The sequence below is a fragment of the Diceros bicornis genome, chromosome 37 (genome assembly GCF_020826845.1).
Source record: "Diceros bicornis minor isolate mBicDic1 chromosome 37, mDicBic1.mat.cur, whole genome shotgun sequence".
NCBI lineage: Eukaryota > Metazoa > Chordata > Mammalia > Perissodactyla > Rhinocerotidae > Diceros > Diceros bicornis.
Window position 1 is genome coordinate 5,871,091 of NC_080776.1, and position 16,800 is coordinate 5,887,890.

The window sequence follows — 16,800 nt, forward strand, 5'->3', positions numbered from 1 at the left end:
TGGGCCAGCCCCATTGCCAAGTGGTTAAAATTCCGCGCACTCTACTTCGCGGCCCAGGTTCAGATCCTGGGCGTGGACCTGCTCCACTCATCAGCCATGCTGTGGGGGCATCCCACATACAAATAGAGGAAGATTGGCATAGATATTAGCTCAGGGCGAATCTTCCTCACACACGCACACAAAAAGACTGCACTTAGAAAATAAGCATGTAATGACTCCAGTTATGCAAAATTATGTAAAAGAGTGTAGTCAATCAAGAAAATAAGGCATTAAAACACAAACAATAAAAACAAAGAACATTCTAGAAATCAGTGATGACTTCATGTCCATTTAAGACCTAAAAATAATCTTATATTCACCTAAACTATGGCTTAATGACTAAGTAATGGAAAAGCAGAGATTTTTTTTTCACTTTCACTATATCATTTTAAAGTATTAAGTTTATAATTCAAATCATTAAAGCCAACTTTAAAAGACAAATGCTATTATGGTTAAATTCGGTGGATGATAAGTATTGTTACTATTAGTAATGTTGTCTTTCTCAATATCTATCTTCTATATAAATCTAAGATGTTAAATTGTACAACCAAATATGAAGCCAAGAATCTGTAACTTAGGGATTGTTTTTGTCCAAACTAGTTACATAATGTTCCAATATTATTTTTTCTAGTTCCATTATTTTTACATTCTTGGAAAGTTAGACACCAGTTGGAGAAGAATTTTCTGCTTTTGGAGATAAATTAAAAAATCTGAAGTCCTTCTTCAACTAGCCTCATTCTCAAGTGTCAATATAGTTCATTTCTCTTCAAAGGGCTACCACCCGATCTACACTGTTTACACATATATGGGGCAGAAGTAGAGAATTATTAAGAGTTTCAGAAAGCCAAGAGTAATAGTAGGTGAGATATAAAGAAATCTGTGTCAGCCAGAGTAAATTTGAAAGTTGAGTACTTTAAAAATCGTCTTAATACACAAGATAGAAACTTGAGTTGTAATAGTCAAACCTTTTCCATTATTGCCTTTGTGACGGGAGTATATGGTGCATACAAAATCCTTCCCAGCAACATAGGTTTCAAGAAAGCCCAAATGACAGGTCCAGCAGGCATGTTAATGATGTCTTTATAAAGGGAGAAGCAAAATGGTGCTGGAAAGAAAAAATGTAATAAAACCATTTAGTACCTGGAATTAAAATCTATTTCCTCATGGTAAATTGACACAGATCATTGTTATTACACCCAAAAATACATGCCCTGTAAATACTTCCTTTATTAACAGATGTGAGGCATCTGGTATCAAAGTAAGAAAACATAGTGACAAATTTTTTTAGGTATAAAAATTTAACCCAATAAGCAAGCCCATAATAAGTGACGGCATTTTGCCAAGAGAAGTTAGAATTAGTTTGAAAACCACATTTCAGAATTTCTTTTAACAGATCCACCTCACTAGTATTAAATTTAAAAAATTATACAAAAATCTGCTACTGAGATAGTACCAGATACAGGAGCTGTTCAGTAAATGTTTGTTGAATGAATAAAAAGAGGAATAAATGAATCAACCCAATTGCTATACTAAACATCCATATATTATTTGGAAGAGCTCAGCTTATTGCATTTTGCATCTCAAAGTTTATAGGCCAAATAAACGGCTTTGATGTGCCACTAAATGTTTACAGTTCTGCCGCATTCACAAAGCTCTTCTATATGTGGTACAAATTTCTAATTCTAGAAAGTTAAGAAAAAATATTGTGCTGAACAGACTTAAGGCATATTTATGTGTTATTTACTGGCAAGGAAGGAGTAGTTATTACTGACAGATTCTTAGTGTTGCAATTAAGAGGCTAGACTTTGCAGCAGACTGCCTGGGTTCAAATCCCAGTTCTGATACTTTCAAGTTGGGCGACCATGGCCAAGTTACTTAGTCTCTTTGTGCCTCATTTCCTCTTACTAAGATGGAGAGAGAGTCATGCGCACCTCATAGGGTTGTTGGAAAGAATGAATGAGTTAATATAAATAACATGCTTGATGTGTGGTAAGTGTTGTATAAGTGTTTTCTATTTTTATTCTTGGGGAAAATTAATACTTCATTTATTATAAAATGCTAAGATAAAAGTAGACAATGTTGTTAAGAGATGACATTCCCATGTTGGTTTTGAAGTATACTCACTGGTATTTGTGGGAATTCCATATTTTGAAGCAATTTGCTCTTTACTTAATTTATAAGTCAAAAAGTCCTTGGTGGCGTTGTCTTTTTGCCTCTGAGAAGACGGCAGCAAGGCAGTTAAATATTCAGTGGTAATTCCTTGGGAACACAATGCTTGGGAGATGGTACTAAATGATCCTTGGGGTGTGTTCATCCGGTTGTTTCTGTACATTGCCTGTGAGATAAAAATCCGTGATTTATTAACATTATATAAGCTATAATGCTACTGAAAACAATATAGAAGAAAACTTGAGAATGCTTAGAGTATCCTTATAGTTTCTATAATTGCTTTAAAACATGTATCCCAAAGGTAAATGCAGAATGCTAAACTTCACCAATTCAAGTGGCAAAAACTTTTGCTAGAGTAGAAGAGTTTTCCTGTAGGTGATTTTTTTCAATGTACTATATTGTAGCTGAAGGTATTATAACTAATCTCAAATAAAAGTTAATATGAGAAAAAGAATTTTCCAACAAGAACATTACTGGGTGACTTTTCTACCTGTGTTAATGGAACACTGCCGGGGAGATGCATTTGTTTCAAGGATCTCATTTTGTCCAGCAGAGGATGTGTGCCGGAAGCCAACTGATTGAGAATCTCTTTCAGCCTTACGAAGAGTTCTATCATCTTTTCTACTGGCTTTTGATCTTCCCTGGGGAAAAACAGCTAACAAGAAAGGAATAAAAATAAATGATGTATGTGGAGAAACTGGAACCCTCACACACTGTTGGTGAGAATATTAAAAGGCAGAGACACTTTGGAAAACATTTTGGAAATTTATTCAATAGTTATACATGAATTTACCCTACAACTCAGCAATTCCATTCCTAGGTATTTTCCCAAGAGAAATGAAAATATATGTCCACACAAAGATTTGGATGCAAATGTCCACAGCAGCATTACTCACAGTAGCGAAAAAGTGGAAACAATCCAAATGAATGGATAAACCAAGTGTATATCCTTCAACTGGAATGCTATTTGGCAATAAAAATAAATGAAATACTGAAGCATGTTACATGTATGGAACTCATAAACATTACACTATATGAAAAAAGCCAAACACAAAGACTACATGCGGTATGATTAAATCTATATAAAAGGTCTAAAGAAGGCAAATTGATAGAGACAGAAAATAGACTAGAGGTTGCCTGGGCTAGAGGTCAGAATGAAAAGTGACTGCAAATGAACACAAGGTTTCTTTTTGGGTTGATGGAAGTGTTCTAAAATTAGATTGTGGTAATAGTTGCACAATTCTATACATTTATTAAAAAAATCATTGAATTGTACACTTAAAATAAGTGAATTGTATGGTATATAAATTATATCTCAATAAAGTTGCCAAAAATAAATGATTTTAAAAGTCAGAAATGCAAATGTCAATTACATAATTCTTCATGTATACTATTGCTCAAAAATCACATAACATGCTCCTTAAAATCAGAAAGGCTCTGTCAAAGAGCTCAGGTGATTTATCAGGCTTAATCATAATCCCATAATGCCTTTCTGCTGTAAAAATACTTTAAAATTTTAAAGTAATTTCATCCTCTCATTCATTCATTTATTCCATGAACATTAATGAGTACCTGCTATGCTCCCAGCCCTGAGCGAGGGGACACATATTGGCATCATCCCTCCACTCAAGAAGCTTTGGTTTAATAGGAGGAGCAGATATCAAACAAGTTGATGAACAAAAGGCTGGAGAATATGAGGAGGTAAGGAGACTTTACCAGAGAAATCAAAGGAGGCCTTTCCAAGATGGTGCCCCGAAGGAGCGAAATAATGAACCATAAGAGGAACGAGGAGAGAAAGGTTACAGGGAAAGGAGGAAGGATGTGTGAGGTCCATGAGCGGGGAAAGCTCTTAGCATGCCCAAGGAAGCAAAAAACCACCATTATGACACAAGATTCAGTTGGAGAGAATCATGAAAACACAGCCGCCTCACCAGCTCAGCTACTAAGGGCAACCAGATTTTTCTAAATCAGAATCAACATTTTCATTTTTCTGCCAGTTCTGCCAAAATTCTAGGCATTCCTACCTTAATGTGAAATAAATTGACCAACCATAGAAATGTTTCATTACTTTTGTTTGTAATGCCTAAAAGAATTAGGAATGGTCTTCTGATTGTCAAATGCACGTGTTTAATAACTAGACTCCACAAGAATTATTTGGTTTTATATCTGCTCTGCAGAGACATTATAAAATAAAAATTAAAATTTTAGATGTACAAAATTAATAATTTCATTTCCTATGCGTTTTAGGTTATAGTTTATGTGAAATAACCACTAGCTTAGTTAAGGGGTATTTGTGAGTTCCTCTAGGGATGGGGCACTGTTCTCAGCATTTGAATGTTTCAGTGAACAAAGAAGGCTTAATGGAGCTTATATTCTAGTGGGGGTAAACAGAAAATAAATAATAAAAATGAATATTAAATAAAATATATAGTATGCTGGAAGGGCAATAGAAAACACACAGAACAAGGAAAGGAGGTTGGAGCGTGCTGTGGGTGAGGTTGGTTGCATCTGAAACAGGGGTCAGAGGGGGCCTTATAGAGAAAGTCAATGTTGAGTAAAGATGAATAGCCCTACATCATGTGAAGGTGCCTACTGCAGCGGTGCCACCCAGTAGCCATGGGCCCAGGGAGTCATCAAGTAGGAAATGGGATTTTAGAGATGGAGAGGGGTTGTGCAGATCAGGGGCCCTTGTAGGTTCAGAGATTTACTTGAATAAATGGAGAACCACTGGAAGGTGTTGAGTGCAGGGGTGACTTAAGTGACTTAAGTGACTTAAGTTTTAACAGGCTCATTCTGGTTACTTAGGGAGCGGTGGGGTGGAGGCAAAGAGCGGGGAGTGTGGAACAGGGAAGCCAGTTAAGAGGCCATTGCAGAAATATAGTGTGGGATAAGGATGACCCAGAACAGGATTACTTATAACTAGTCCTAAAATATTTTCATACTCTTCCTATAATGTTTCAACAATACAAGCCAGCCATGTTGCTTCTGGTTTTTCTTACTTTAAAAACATTTTTTTCAGTGTTTTCAATAACATGTAAATATTTTTGACCGAGTATAGATTTGGGTGAACATAGGTGTTTAATTTTCCTATGTTTATATTTTTCTCTCAGTTTTTTATTAAATAAGTACTTATAAAGCATCTACTTACTGCAAGATGGAATCATTGCTGACTTTACTTGGCCCTAAGAATGACCATTTGTTTTTTTCTACTGGATAAATCATGGTAGCCTCTATCTAAATTAATGAAGGAATCACAAAACAATTTTTTGAAAGCACAAAAAAAAAACCTTTCCTTTTACTTTAGAGAAAAAATTTTGCTCCAATCTTTGTTTTATCCTACCAAATGAATGCTTGTTCACTATAAAAAAAATTTATAACATTTGTATTTCACACTTTAGCAAAGTATATATTAAATTTAATTTCTGGTCTTGGATACACAAACTGAGAGTTAATAAGGCAATAATACTAATTTCCTCGTCTATAAAATGTACAAATTTGCAATGTATGGTCTCTAAGCTTCCATTTAGCTGTAAAATAAAGCTAGAATTCGAAAAGCTGTATCAATGGATCTCATTCCTTATAGTTTTAGGGAGCATACATGTGTAATCAAATATTTTTATTCTATACTGTGAATATAAAAACATTCCATCAACAGCAACTTGCCTTGTAGGTGAAGTTGTAAACGTCTAAGTAGTGCAGAAGAGTGAGTCCGATGAGGTAAGACTGACGGGCTCTCTCTGGAGGAGGCAGGCTGCAGAATTCCTTCATTGCATCTTCCAATTTGGGATTACTCATATTAGTATCGCAAGAATGCAACCAGAACACACGAGAAATAATCTGCAAGTTGGAGGAAGAAAAATTTTTTAGCTGTGAATCCTTTGAAAACCATCTGTCCATTTTGAGAGATTTTTCTTATTCTCTTAGACTTCATTTTAAACTATGACAAATTAGCCTCAAGAATCAAATAGTTTTTTATTTCAAGCACTAATTATTATCAATAAAACTACAGGGAGCCCATAGTTCACTGGAAAGCTTAAGAAATAAGATGGGAAAAAGAGACAGAGAAGAATCTATGATGATTCCCAGATATTCTTGCGTAAATGATGGTTCTAAGAAAAAGAATTTATTTGGAGAAAGTTTGGGAAAATACTAGTTTAAGACTCATGCTGCCTTTAAAATTTCATTCTTAGTGTATTCCAATTGCATTCATTTTTATAATCATTTGAAGTTATATAATCCTGTACGATAAACTCTGGTGCCCAGAAGTGAAAAGCAAAGAAAAAGAAGCCCAGAATCACATAATAATATGAATCAATCCTCCTGGACAGTGACACTTGTGTGAAAAGTGAGGTGTGATTATGGGAAGTAAGATGTCAAACCTATTGCCACGAAGCTGAAATAAAGAGAAAAGCTTATGAAATTCAAGATTGTTGAAACTTTTCTCTCTTTCCTTTTGAAAGTAATAAGAATGTATGCTCTCCATTTATATGTTTTTATTTACTAAAATGAACCTGTTCTTCAGAAGCCAAAACATGATTGTTGAAATTAGATCTTAGGATCAAAGAAGCAAAAGGTGAGATCAAAGGGAAAAGGTATGTGAATAGTATTTGCTGGAACAAGAGGAAAAAAGGGAAGGCAAAGTAGTTTTAATTTTTGTGTGGGGGAACCAATTAACATGACACAAGTACACATAAATATTTTCCAAAGGCAGCCTTAAAGGCTTTTAAAAACCTTATCCAGTATTGGAGAACAGCTGGCTGTGCTTAGAGATGACACACGCTGTCACACCTAAGTTTTGAATGGATGAGGCCTTAAGTTCTACAGCTCTTGTGGAAAATTTCTATGACACTTCCAGACAATGGACTTGGAAAAGGGATAAAAGATAAGACATTTCGAGTGGAAAACCCTATTATCAGCCTATGAGGAAATGACATTATTCATTTTCACACCTCAAAATGTTTCCTACACCCACAAACTTACCCAGAGTTCCCTTGACCATATCCGTTTCATATACCATGTCATGTCTTGGGACTTTTAAAAAGTAAAAATGGGTATTCATGTTTATTTTAGTTTCAACGAATTGTAAATGATCTCTCTGTTTTTCTCCAATTAGGTTATTGAAATTTGACTTTGATATCATCACAATAGAGTGTGCAAATTTACCTCAGATAATGTGATCATGAGAGTGAATACAGAGAATTATTGCTGGCACCCATTATTTAAGAAAACCATCCTGGGGTAAAGAAAAGGAGAGAACAGAGGAGGTGAGAGGAAGGAGAAGGAACAGTAGAGGGAAAGGAACAGACAGTGATAACATTCTTGCTTCAGGATTTTTCTCCTATCTTCACTTACCAATTAGCCCTCTATTTTTATAATTTGCATGGAAAATTCACCAGATTTGCATGCAACTTCTCAAGATTTTACTGATAAGTGCCCAAAATATACTAAATGCTATTTAGCTTTCAAAACCTGGATGTAAGCACAAATACGCCACACCCACCTCAGCTCTGTTATGAGGAATAGGCATGGCCAGCAAATTGTCGATGCTCCTGTTGGACATTCCTGTTGTTCTCCTCAGCTCTTCTCTCAGCTCTTCAACATTTTTAAACATTTCTATTAACTGACCTTCAAGAAAAAAAAAAATTCACATGTTGGTTGCAACACAATTCTTTTTAGTTGTACTAACATAGAGGAACCTTCTAGACTAATACATATATTCAACATATATGCCTTGTGTGAGGAACAGATGTCTCCCAGTTTTGGCAAACTTTGCATCTTTAGGATCTATTTCTATCTGATTTAGACTTGTTCCTATTATGATATCATTAACCCAAGGTAACAGATTGCTCTGGGTTATAAATTTTCCTGAGATGTCTACAATGCAAGGTTGATTCAAAGAAAATATGGTTTCCTCACAGACTTTGATGACATAATGTGCTAAATATATATCTCTCCATTTGATTTAAAATATCACACAAATTCAAAATGCTTTTTAACCTCAGATAATATAATATTGTCAACTTAGGACAAGGTTTGCTAAATCCACAACATAATGCCACAGAGCATTTTTCCTTAACTTTGCCCAGCATACTACAATTTATAAAGGGTTTTCATAATCCTTCCCTCACTTTTAAATACAACGTGCTTAACTCCAAACTCTTTTAGGACAGTGATTATAATTATTTCCTATCTGGATCATTTAATGCATAACAAACAATATTTTGACTTTATTGTAGCAGACTGTGATCTCCATTCTGCAAATGCCTTTAGATTTCTTTATGAAGTATTCCTCATGCAAATATACCTTCTTTATTTTTGGACTTAGTGCCCTTCCAATTTTGTGGCTGCCTGTTGTCCAAAATTCTGAATGCCTTTCTTTTCAGTATTGAGGTATTATGCAAAGAAGAAACGTATTGCATGATGCATCATGCTCAGAATACTAATAGGAGGTTCTAAATTGAGATTTCTGTAGACAGTAGCTCATCTTTTTTATTTTTTAAATCAGATTATTCTCGTGGAAGTAAATAAATTTCATCCTAGCTCTTGCGACCAACTCTCTAATGCACTTTAATATATCAGAGAAACAAAAGGTGAATAGTCTAACTAGTTAAATTTTGAAGATCTTTTTGCTGTGAAATCAAATTTCCGTGTTTCATTCTCTTCTAGCTTTCTGTGTGTTTACGTTAGACAAGTAACCATATTTGAAAGGCTCAGGTTTCCGATGTGTAAGGGCAGATCCAGGTTTCATTGGGAACTTCAAAAAAGCCCTTCTTAAACTGCAGCATGAGAATCACATGCATTCTTATAAGACAGCATTTAAAATATAGATGGGGAGACACCTGGTTTTTCAGAAGAGTCTGCACTGTTATTGACATGCAGCATGGCTTCTATGGTTGGCAATAAGCTTGTGATATTTTCCAAGTAATTCATTTGCAATGCCTGTTCTAGAAACCTGGAATGAAACAGAAGAGAAAAAGAAATTGAACTAGGTGTATCAATAATTACTCAAGAAGGGATTTCACCAAGGAAGAAAACAGTGGAAAAACTTACTGATCCACGTTTAAATTAATTTTGCTTGGTTCCCCCGTAAGCAAATCCCTGAGATTTTTAGACAGGATATTGTCATGGTACAGTAAGCTGGTTGCTATTTCGGTGCCGAGCTCTGCTGCTTCAAGGAGTTGCACGTGAAACGCACTCTCTTCACACAGGTTCCCAAAGTCGGTATGAGAGAGCTGGCACATTTCCTCTATTGAATCGAAAGTTTCCGATTCACACAGAAGGTTGGTCAAGTTTCGAAGCTGAGACAGCTTTCCAGAAGGGGGAAAGAGTAGGAAACAGATTAGTTACATGATTCTAAATATTTAGTAGTTGATAATAAGCAGCTCAAACTGATTTACTTCAAAAAAACATTTTGCTTGTGTGTTTGGTTAGTTGGTGTTTGGCAACAGTTTTACCACAAAGCGCTATTTTCTGTCATTTGAGTTTATTTTTCTCCTAAGAATTTTATAAAACTTTTGGGCCTATTAGACATGTCTTTCCCAACTGTACTCGTGTCTTATAGATTCAGAGGTTAAAAAGATTAGGGGGTCAGCCCAGTGCCATGAGTGGTTAAGGTAGCATGCTCTGCTTTGGTAGCCCAGGGTTCGCAGGTTCGAATCCCAGGGGCAGACCTATGCACCGCTCATCAAGCCATGTGTGGCAGCGTCCCACATACAAAATAGAGGAAGATGGGCACAGATGTTAGCTCAGAGCCAATCTTCCTCACACACACAAAAAAACAACAACAAGATTTAGTTTAGTTTTATCCCATTTAAATCACAAATACTTAAACTAATTTTATATTTTAGTTTATATTTTAAATCATCAGCAAGGGCAGATAGCAAAGCAGGTTTGGTTTGGAATTTCAAAAAGACTTTCTTTCTCACATTCATTAGGATGGCTACTATTAAAAAACAAACAAACAGAAAATAACAAGTGTTGGAAAGGATGTGGAGCAATTATAGCCCTTGTACACTGTTGGTGGTAACGGAAAATGATGCAACTGCTATGTAAAGTAGTATGATGATTCCTCAAAAAATTAAAAATAGGATTACCATATGATCCAGCAATTCCATTTCTGCCTGTATACCCCAAAGTATTGAAAGCTGGGTTTTGAACAGACATCTGTACATGTACGTTCACAGCAGCATTATTCACAATAGCCGAGAGGTGGAAGCAATCCAAGTGTCCATTGGTGGATGAATGGATACACACAATGTGGTATATACATACAGTGGAATATTATTCAGCCTTAAAAAGGAAGGAGATCCTGACCCATGCTACAGTGTGGATGAACCTTGAGGACATTGTGCTAAGTGAAATAAGCCAGTTACAAAAAGAAAAATACTGGACTATCCCACTTATATGAGGCACTAGGGTAGTCAGATTCATAGTGACAGAAAGTAGAATTGTGGTTGCCAGGGATGAGGGGGAGAGAGGAGTGAGGAGTTGTTGTTTAACGGGTATCAGTTTCTGTTTTGCAAGATTAAAAGAGTTCCGGAGATTGGCGGCACAGCAATGCAGATGTATTGAACAAGAATGAACTGCACAATTAAAAATGGTTAAGATGGTAAATCTTATGTTATATGTATTTTGCCACAATTTGAAATAATTAATTGACCCCAAAAAAGCCTTTTGTAAACTACAGCACGAGAATCACACGTATTTTAATAAGATCGCATTTAAAACATGAATGGGAGTACACCTGGTCTTTCAGAACTGTCTGCACTGCTATTGACGTTATCTTCTACCCTCTCACCTGTTGAGGGAAATTAGGTGCTTTTGTTCAATGGCAGTACTTAAAACAGCTTAAAATCTCACACCCAGAGGAAAAGGAGAAAAATGGAAATCAACTAATTTCCTATTCTGTCAACTCTATTCCTCTCTGCGTTCACTGTGCTCTGTGGTTCTGAGGATATACCCCCAAGTCATACTTGCTGCGGGGAAAAAAATACGCCTCCAGGAAAACCAGTTCTGTTATACTTGGAAGCTACCCTAGAGCTATTCTTTTTAAGAAGTCAAATAACTTGGAGCAACACCTAAAGAAGCAAATATATGTGTCATTCATTGCAGCTTTGTTTCCAATCAGAAGTTGCATTTGGACAGAAATGAAATATTTTATGAAACAGGCAAATGTTCAGGAATATTTCTTTCTATATACCAAATGGGAAAGCCAGGAGGATGTATCTTTGATGAGAGGTTTATAGTGAGTACATGTAGGCAGTAGCAATTAAACATTGGTCATCTTAGATAGTAAATATCATTGGTCTACTTTCCACTGTATTTAATATTTTAATTGACTTCTGGCTTTGAACTATCTAAAATGGCTTCTATGTATTAAAATGCTACTTACTAGTTGTACTGCTATGAGAAATTTTCCATTATGTAATAGGTCCAATCATTTTACCAGCTGTAACTACATGTTTGCTACTCTATTTTTTCCTTTGATTTTCCCAATTCTACGTATAATTAAACTCCTAATGAGTGAGCCGAGCCTTCCTGCCACATCCTCCAATAACTTTTATTCTTTGATTTCTTAAATAAAAGGATAAATACTTGGGACCCAATATATTTGTTTTAATTGAGCTTTTGCAGTTGTAGTAAATTCGAATGACTTTTACTCAGTAGAGACCAAAATATATCTTTTAATTCCAAGTTTGGCATACATGTATGAGAAACCAGTAAATGTCCATATAGTATAATCTTAGCTTGAGAAGATAAAAGTTATAGAAGTTATGGAATTCTAGCCATGTTACTGAAGTAGAATTGGTTCTCTGAAATAAGAATTTAATTCAGGGTCAATAATGTGGAATGCACTGTGGGGCACACACAACAAGGAGCAACACAATGGTCATTTAATATGTCATTATTTTCTACTTTCTTCTAAAGGCAATACATGCGTTAAACTTCTAGAAGCTTCATGGATCATTAATAACCAACATAAATTGAGAGAATTATAATTCTCTCTTCAAAAGTATGTGTCAAGTCCAGATTTTACGTTTGTCAGAGCCTCATGTAGAGTCCTTCTCTCCATTATCACCATCCTGGTCCACATAGTGAGTGAGGGCTCACGCTTAAACTTGAATAATGACCCATAACCAACTCCATGTTCAGCTGCGACTGAATTCCCTGTGCCTGTGATTCCTCAATGCATCTGAATCAGAATTGTAAGAGACATGATGCTGTAGACCTCAAAACATTGTAGGCATAAAAATGATAAAACAGCAACACTCCTGGGCTCTTGGCAGGTAAATGAAGGGAAAAGGAGCCTATTTAAAAATGTAAAGGTGTTACAACAAAAATATTGTGTTATCCATATTTCTGCCCAATATGGGTAATATCAACTTTATGTGTAGTTCCCCAATCAGAGGTTATCCTTCCCACCAAAGAGACTGGACTGAGAAAGGGATAAAACATACAATGAAGGGAAGAAAAGACACAAAAGCTCAAGAAGAGTAGAATGTTAGGGCTAGAACAGGAAAAAGTCACCAATGAATGACAGGCATTTGACATTTTAAGAGGTGTAAACCTTCTTAGAAATACCATGAATAAGGTTTTAGAATGAGTGGGCCCTAACTGGTTGTCACAGTCAAGATACTAATTACCAGGGAGGCCAAAGCAGAGAAGTAAAAGCGTCTCTTGTAAAACTAGGAGTTTGTCTTCATTCTTTCAATAATATTCACTGAATATTTTCCATGTGTCAGACTTTATGCCAGGTGTCGAGGACACAACAGTAAAGGGACAGACTTAGTGATGCTCCTCGTGGAGCTTGTAGTCTTGGAATGCATGAATTCTGTCAATTGCAAATCGCAGCCATGCTTGTTACAGGTGACAATATTTCGTAGTTTATTTCCACTTCTGTGGCTTCTAGAACTTTTTTCATAATGCAACCCTCAAGAGGAGCAGTATATTCAAAATGTGGATGCTGTTTTAAGTTATTTTCACCTCCATTCCCATTCCATTAGCATAAGTTATTGAGAATGCATTGTTTCCATTTCTCTAGTGTATATTGTGTGCTGCCCGGTTACTTTGCAGGTTGAGAACTACAAGTAACTGCCCAGGTAACGCGATTACATTGTCAGGGCTCTTCTTTAACATCCTCATTTGTTCACACATTCATGAGTCAAGTCTTAAACTCCTACTATGTGCTAGATGTGGGGCTTTAGAGATGCAGAAGCCATAATTTCATCAGAGTTTACTCTCTAGTGAAGGAAATAGACACTACATAAACAACAAATTATAATGCTAACTAGTAAGTTCCAAAAGCCAGAAATCTCACCGACATCAGAGACTTCCTTTTCCTTATGCCTCATACCTCACTGGCTCTCATTTTGTGTGAACTCAGTCGCTTACAATGCTCTTGAAACTGTCTCTTCCTTCTGTTCTCTGCCACTGACATAGTGCAGTGTCTCACTTTTTGCTTAAGTTACTGCAAAAATCACCCACTCTGTTTTCCTCCAATTTATTCTCCATAATTCTCCCAGAGAGATCTCTTTCTAAAATGCACATGTTACCTTCACATTCTCAACTTTCAGGATCAGATTCAAATTCCTTGACATAAAGAGGACTGTGGGATCTGGGCCAGGTCTCTCTGCAGCCTCCTTTCCTGCCTCTCCCACAGGCGTCTTCTGCTCTAGCTGGACACATGGCTCCAGGTAACCTACATCTGGCCTTCAGGTTCATACCTGTCTTCTTACAAACGCAGGTCTCTATGTCTGGAATGCAGAACTATCACCTAATACTACACAGCCTGCAAGACTCAGAGTAAGCATTATCTCCTCCACGAAGTGTCTTCTCTCCACCTCCATCCCCTGCAATCTGAGTTAGATATCCCCCCTTACACAGAACACTGTCCATCCACATCCACACAACACTTATCTCACTGTGTCATAATTATTGGTCTCCTTTCCTATCTCCTCCTCTGGATTGATTGTAAGAACTTTGGGGGTAGAGATTATGCCTTTAAATAAATAGATTAGTTTGTGGGAGCACAGATGACGGATGAAACAAATGAATGGATAACTATTACATGTGCACAACGTCACTATCTTGGCTGGAAAACAGGGAGAAAGGCAATATTCTAATATTATAGGAGTGACAATTAAAATTATCCTTGAAGGATGAGTAGGAGTTTTCCAGATGAATGCATAACTTCCTTCTCATTTGCACAAACAAATTAAGATAGTGCTAAATTAAGTACATTAGAAATTTTGATTTGTATATAAGACTAGGACTAAAATGTAGGCAATCTAACTAGCATATTTATTTGTAATACACATGGACATAATATTTTGGATGCGTGCTTAATTATACCATGTTGACTATACAGCAAGTCATCTTGCTTGCTCTGAATAAACCAGTTTTAATTTTACTTTATCCCAGGCAACATAAATCCAATTAAACTGCTGTTATTACTAGGAATGCAGCTTTCAAAATTTAATAGGGTTATTTAAAAAATTAAGTGAATGTCACAATAACCTCCATACTATGTGCATGAGCTAAACAAAGAATAATAGACAAACATGAACCAATTCAGAAAAACTTCAGTTTTAAATTTTTTTCAGTTGCTAATCACCCCTTTCTTCAACATCATATATTTTAACATGATTTATTCGTTTCTGCTAATGATGACAATACTTCTGAGATTTTTGTACACTATGTAGTCTAACACATAAGCTTTCAAAATTAACTTTTATGGTTTTAAAAACTAAGGACATCTCAAATTAGAAATCAAATTATGAATGCTTTTTCAAATTATGAAGTTGAATGAGATAGCTGTATTATTAGCCATTCCTTTATGTGTGTGCACACTGTAATTGGGCTCTTATGGGTCATTGCACACAGAGATATCCACCAATTAAAAACAAAATACCACTATAGAGCACTAGAACACTTTTGTCATCCTTTCCCCAGAGTTAACCTAGAGTCAAAACAGGACTAGTATTTATGAAGATACAGACGTAAAACTTAAACTAAAAATATATCTTGCCAGAGTATTCCAAGAAAGTGTTGAGGTTTATTTTGTTTTATTTTTTTCTTTCATGGCTTACTTTTGATTTCAGGACTTCAGGATCTGGAGAGAAGTCATCCTCATAGGAGCCATTTTGAAGAAAAGATCTTTTAAATTGAATTGTGGACTGCAGGAGTTTTAAATTTTCTGGAAAGGAGAGGAGAAGAGTTACCTTATGTGAATTGCAAGGTCATTTAGGAAACCCATTTGAAAGACACTTTCGTCCTAATTACTAAGTTTCTTCTAAGATAATAGCCTAGTACAATCTAAATAGAAGACGAATGAAAATTTAACCTTTCCTTGAACCATGGAGACTATAGAGTTCATTATTTTAAAAATATTCACAGATATTCTGCTTAAAGACAAAAACATTTCTAGCATAGTTACTACAAAGTGTTGACTCTTTGTGAACTAAACATGCTTTTATTTCTGACTTTTGGATATACTATTAAGTTGAAGTGTTTAGGGGAGAATAGGATATATAATCATTGTGACACAAATATGCCCTTCAACTTTGATTAATTCATGCCTGATAAACAGAGGTCAAGCTTAAATATTTGTTGTTCTATTTGCTTGCCATTAAGTCTCAAAAAACTATCTTGGTATAGGAAAAGTGAATGTCTATCTCCTAGAAAATGTGAGAAAATAGATATTTTCTCTTTAAAAAAAAGAAAAGAAACATTTGATTAAATGAAATCTTCATGGTGGCCCATGTAAGCAGAAAATTGAAAAATAAAGTGTATGTGTAAGGGTAGGAAGTAAAGATAGTCTGCTGCAAAAATTCCTTTGATTATGTAATTTACATCTGCTTTTAAAGGCTATATTATCGTTATTATTATTTTTTGACAACTAAGATTACTAAGGGCATAGAAAATGTCACAAAGGGTTGTGTGAGCCCCTACTGACTCTGGACATTATCCAGGTAGCCATTATCACATTAGTTGTTGTTATATGTCATTAAGACATAACAGGTTACACACAACACATTATCACATTATACATTAAAATTTGTCCAGGTGGCTAGGTGGTACTAGCAGCAGCAACAGAAGTAATCATGAAATAATATGATTAGATATTCCTTCCATATGTCAAACCACCAAACTGAAACTGATGTATATGGAAACGAAGATTTTTAAATTTTAAGCAAACGTCTTAAAAGACTTACTACTTTCGAGCAGAATTAGAAACCATGAGCAGTACTTCGACTGTTAAGAAGAGTAATACCTTGTGATCCACTGGTCAAATTGGCAGTGACGTTTCTCACACATGCCAAGTAAAGAACATAAGGACTATCTGCTGACATATTGAAGAGGGCGTCTTCAAAGTTTTCCAGTATTAGGAGCCTATAGAATTGGAAAAGAATATATTAAATTAAGTCACATAAACATACAGCCAAGCCATTTTGCTGAGATCCCTTGAGTCCCTGGTAGTTTGGCCTTGATTGCCTTGGGCATTGAAACACTGGGAAGCAACATCTTCCCTCTTCCAGGCCAAATGCAGAATGGTAGCCTTACTCTGGGACCTCTGAGCAAGGTATTATCTTT

The 16,800-nt window shown here is 35.8% G+C and overlaps 1 protein-coding gene across 1 annotated transcript in view; it reads right to left on the reverse strand.

Annotated features, from left to right (window-relative positions):
* Positions 1 to 16,800, reverse strand: part of ABCA12 (ATP binding cassette subfamily A member 12) — a 162,933-nt gene that overhangs the window by 64,385 nt on the left and 81,748 nt on the right. Inside the window, exons 10-18 of the mRNA XM_058533418.1 lie at positions 16,481 to 16,599; positions 15,297 to 15,403; positions 9,259 to 9,515; positions 9,048 to 9,160; positions 7,709 to 7,833; positions 5,872 to 6,045; positions 2,699 to 2,863; positions 2,164 to 2,374; positions 1,005 to 1,144 (exon numbers count right to left, since the gene is read on the reverse strand). Of these exons, the coding sequence (XP_058389401.1) occupies positions 1,005 to 1,144; positions 2,164 to 2,374; positions 2,699 to 2,863; positions 5,872 to 6,045; positions 7,709 to 7,833; positions 9,048 to 9,160; positions 9,259 to 9,515; positions 15,297 to 15,403; positions 16,481 to 16,599 (1,411 nt within the window). The remainder of the gene's footprint in view (positions 1 to 1,004; positions 1,145 to 2,163; positions 2,375 to 2,698; positions 2,864 to 5,871; positions 6,046 to 7,708; positions 7,834 to 9,047; positions 9,161 to 9,258; positions 9,516 to 15,296; positions 15,404 to 16,480; positions 16,600 to 16,800) is intronic.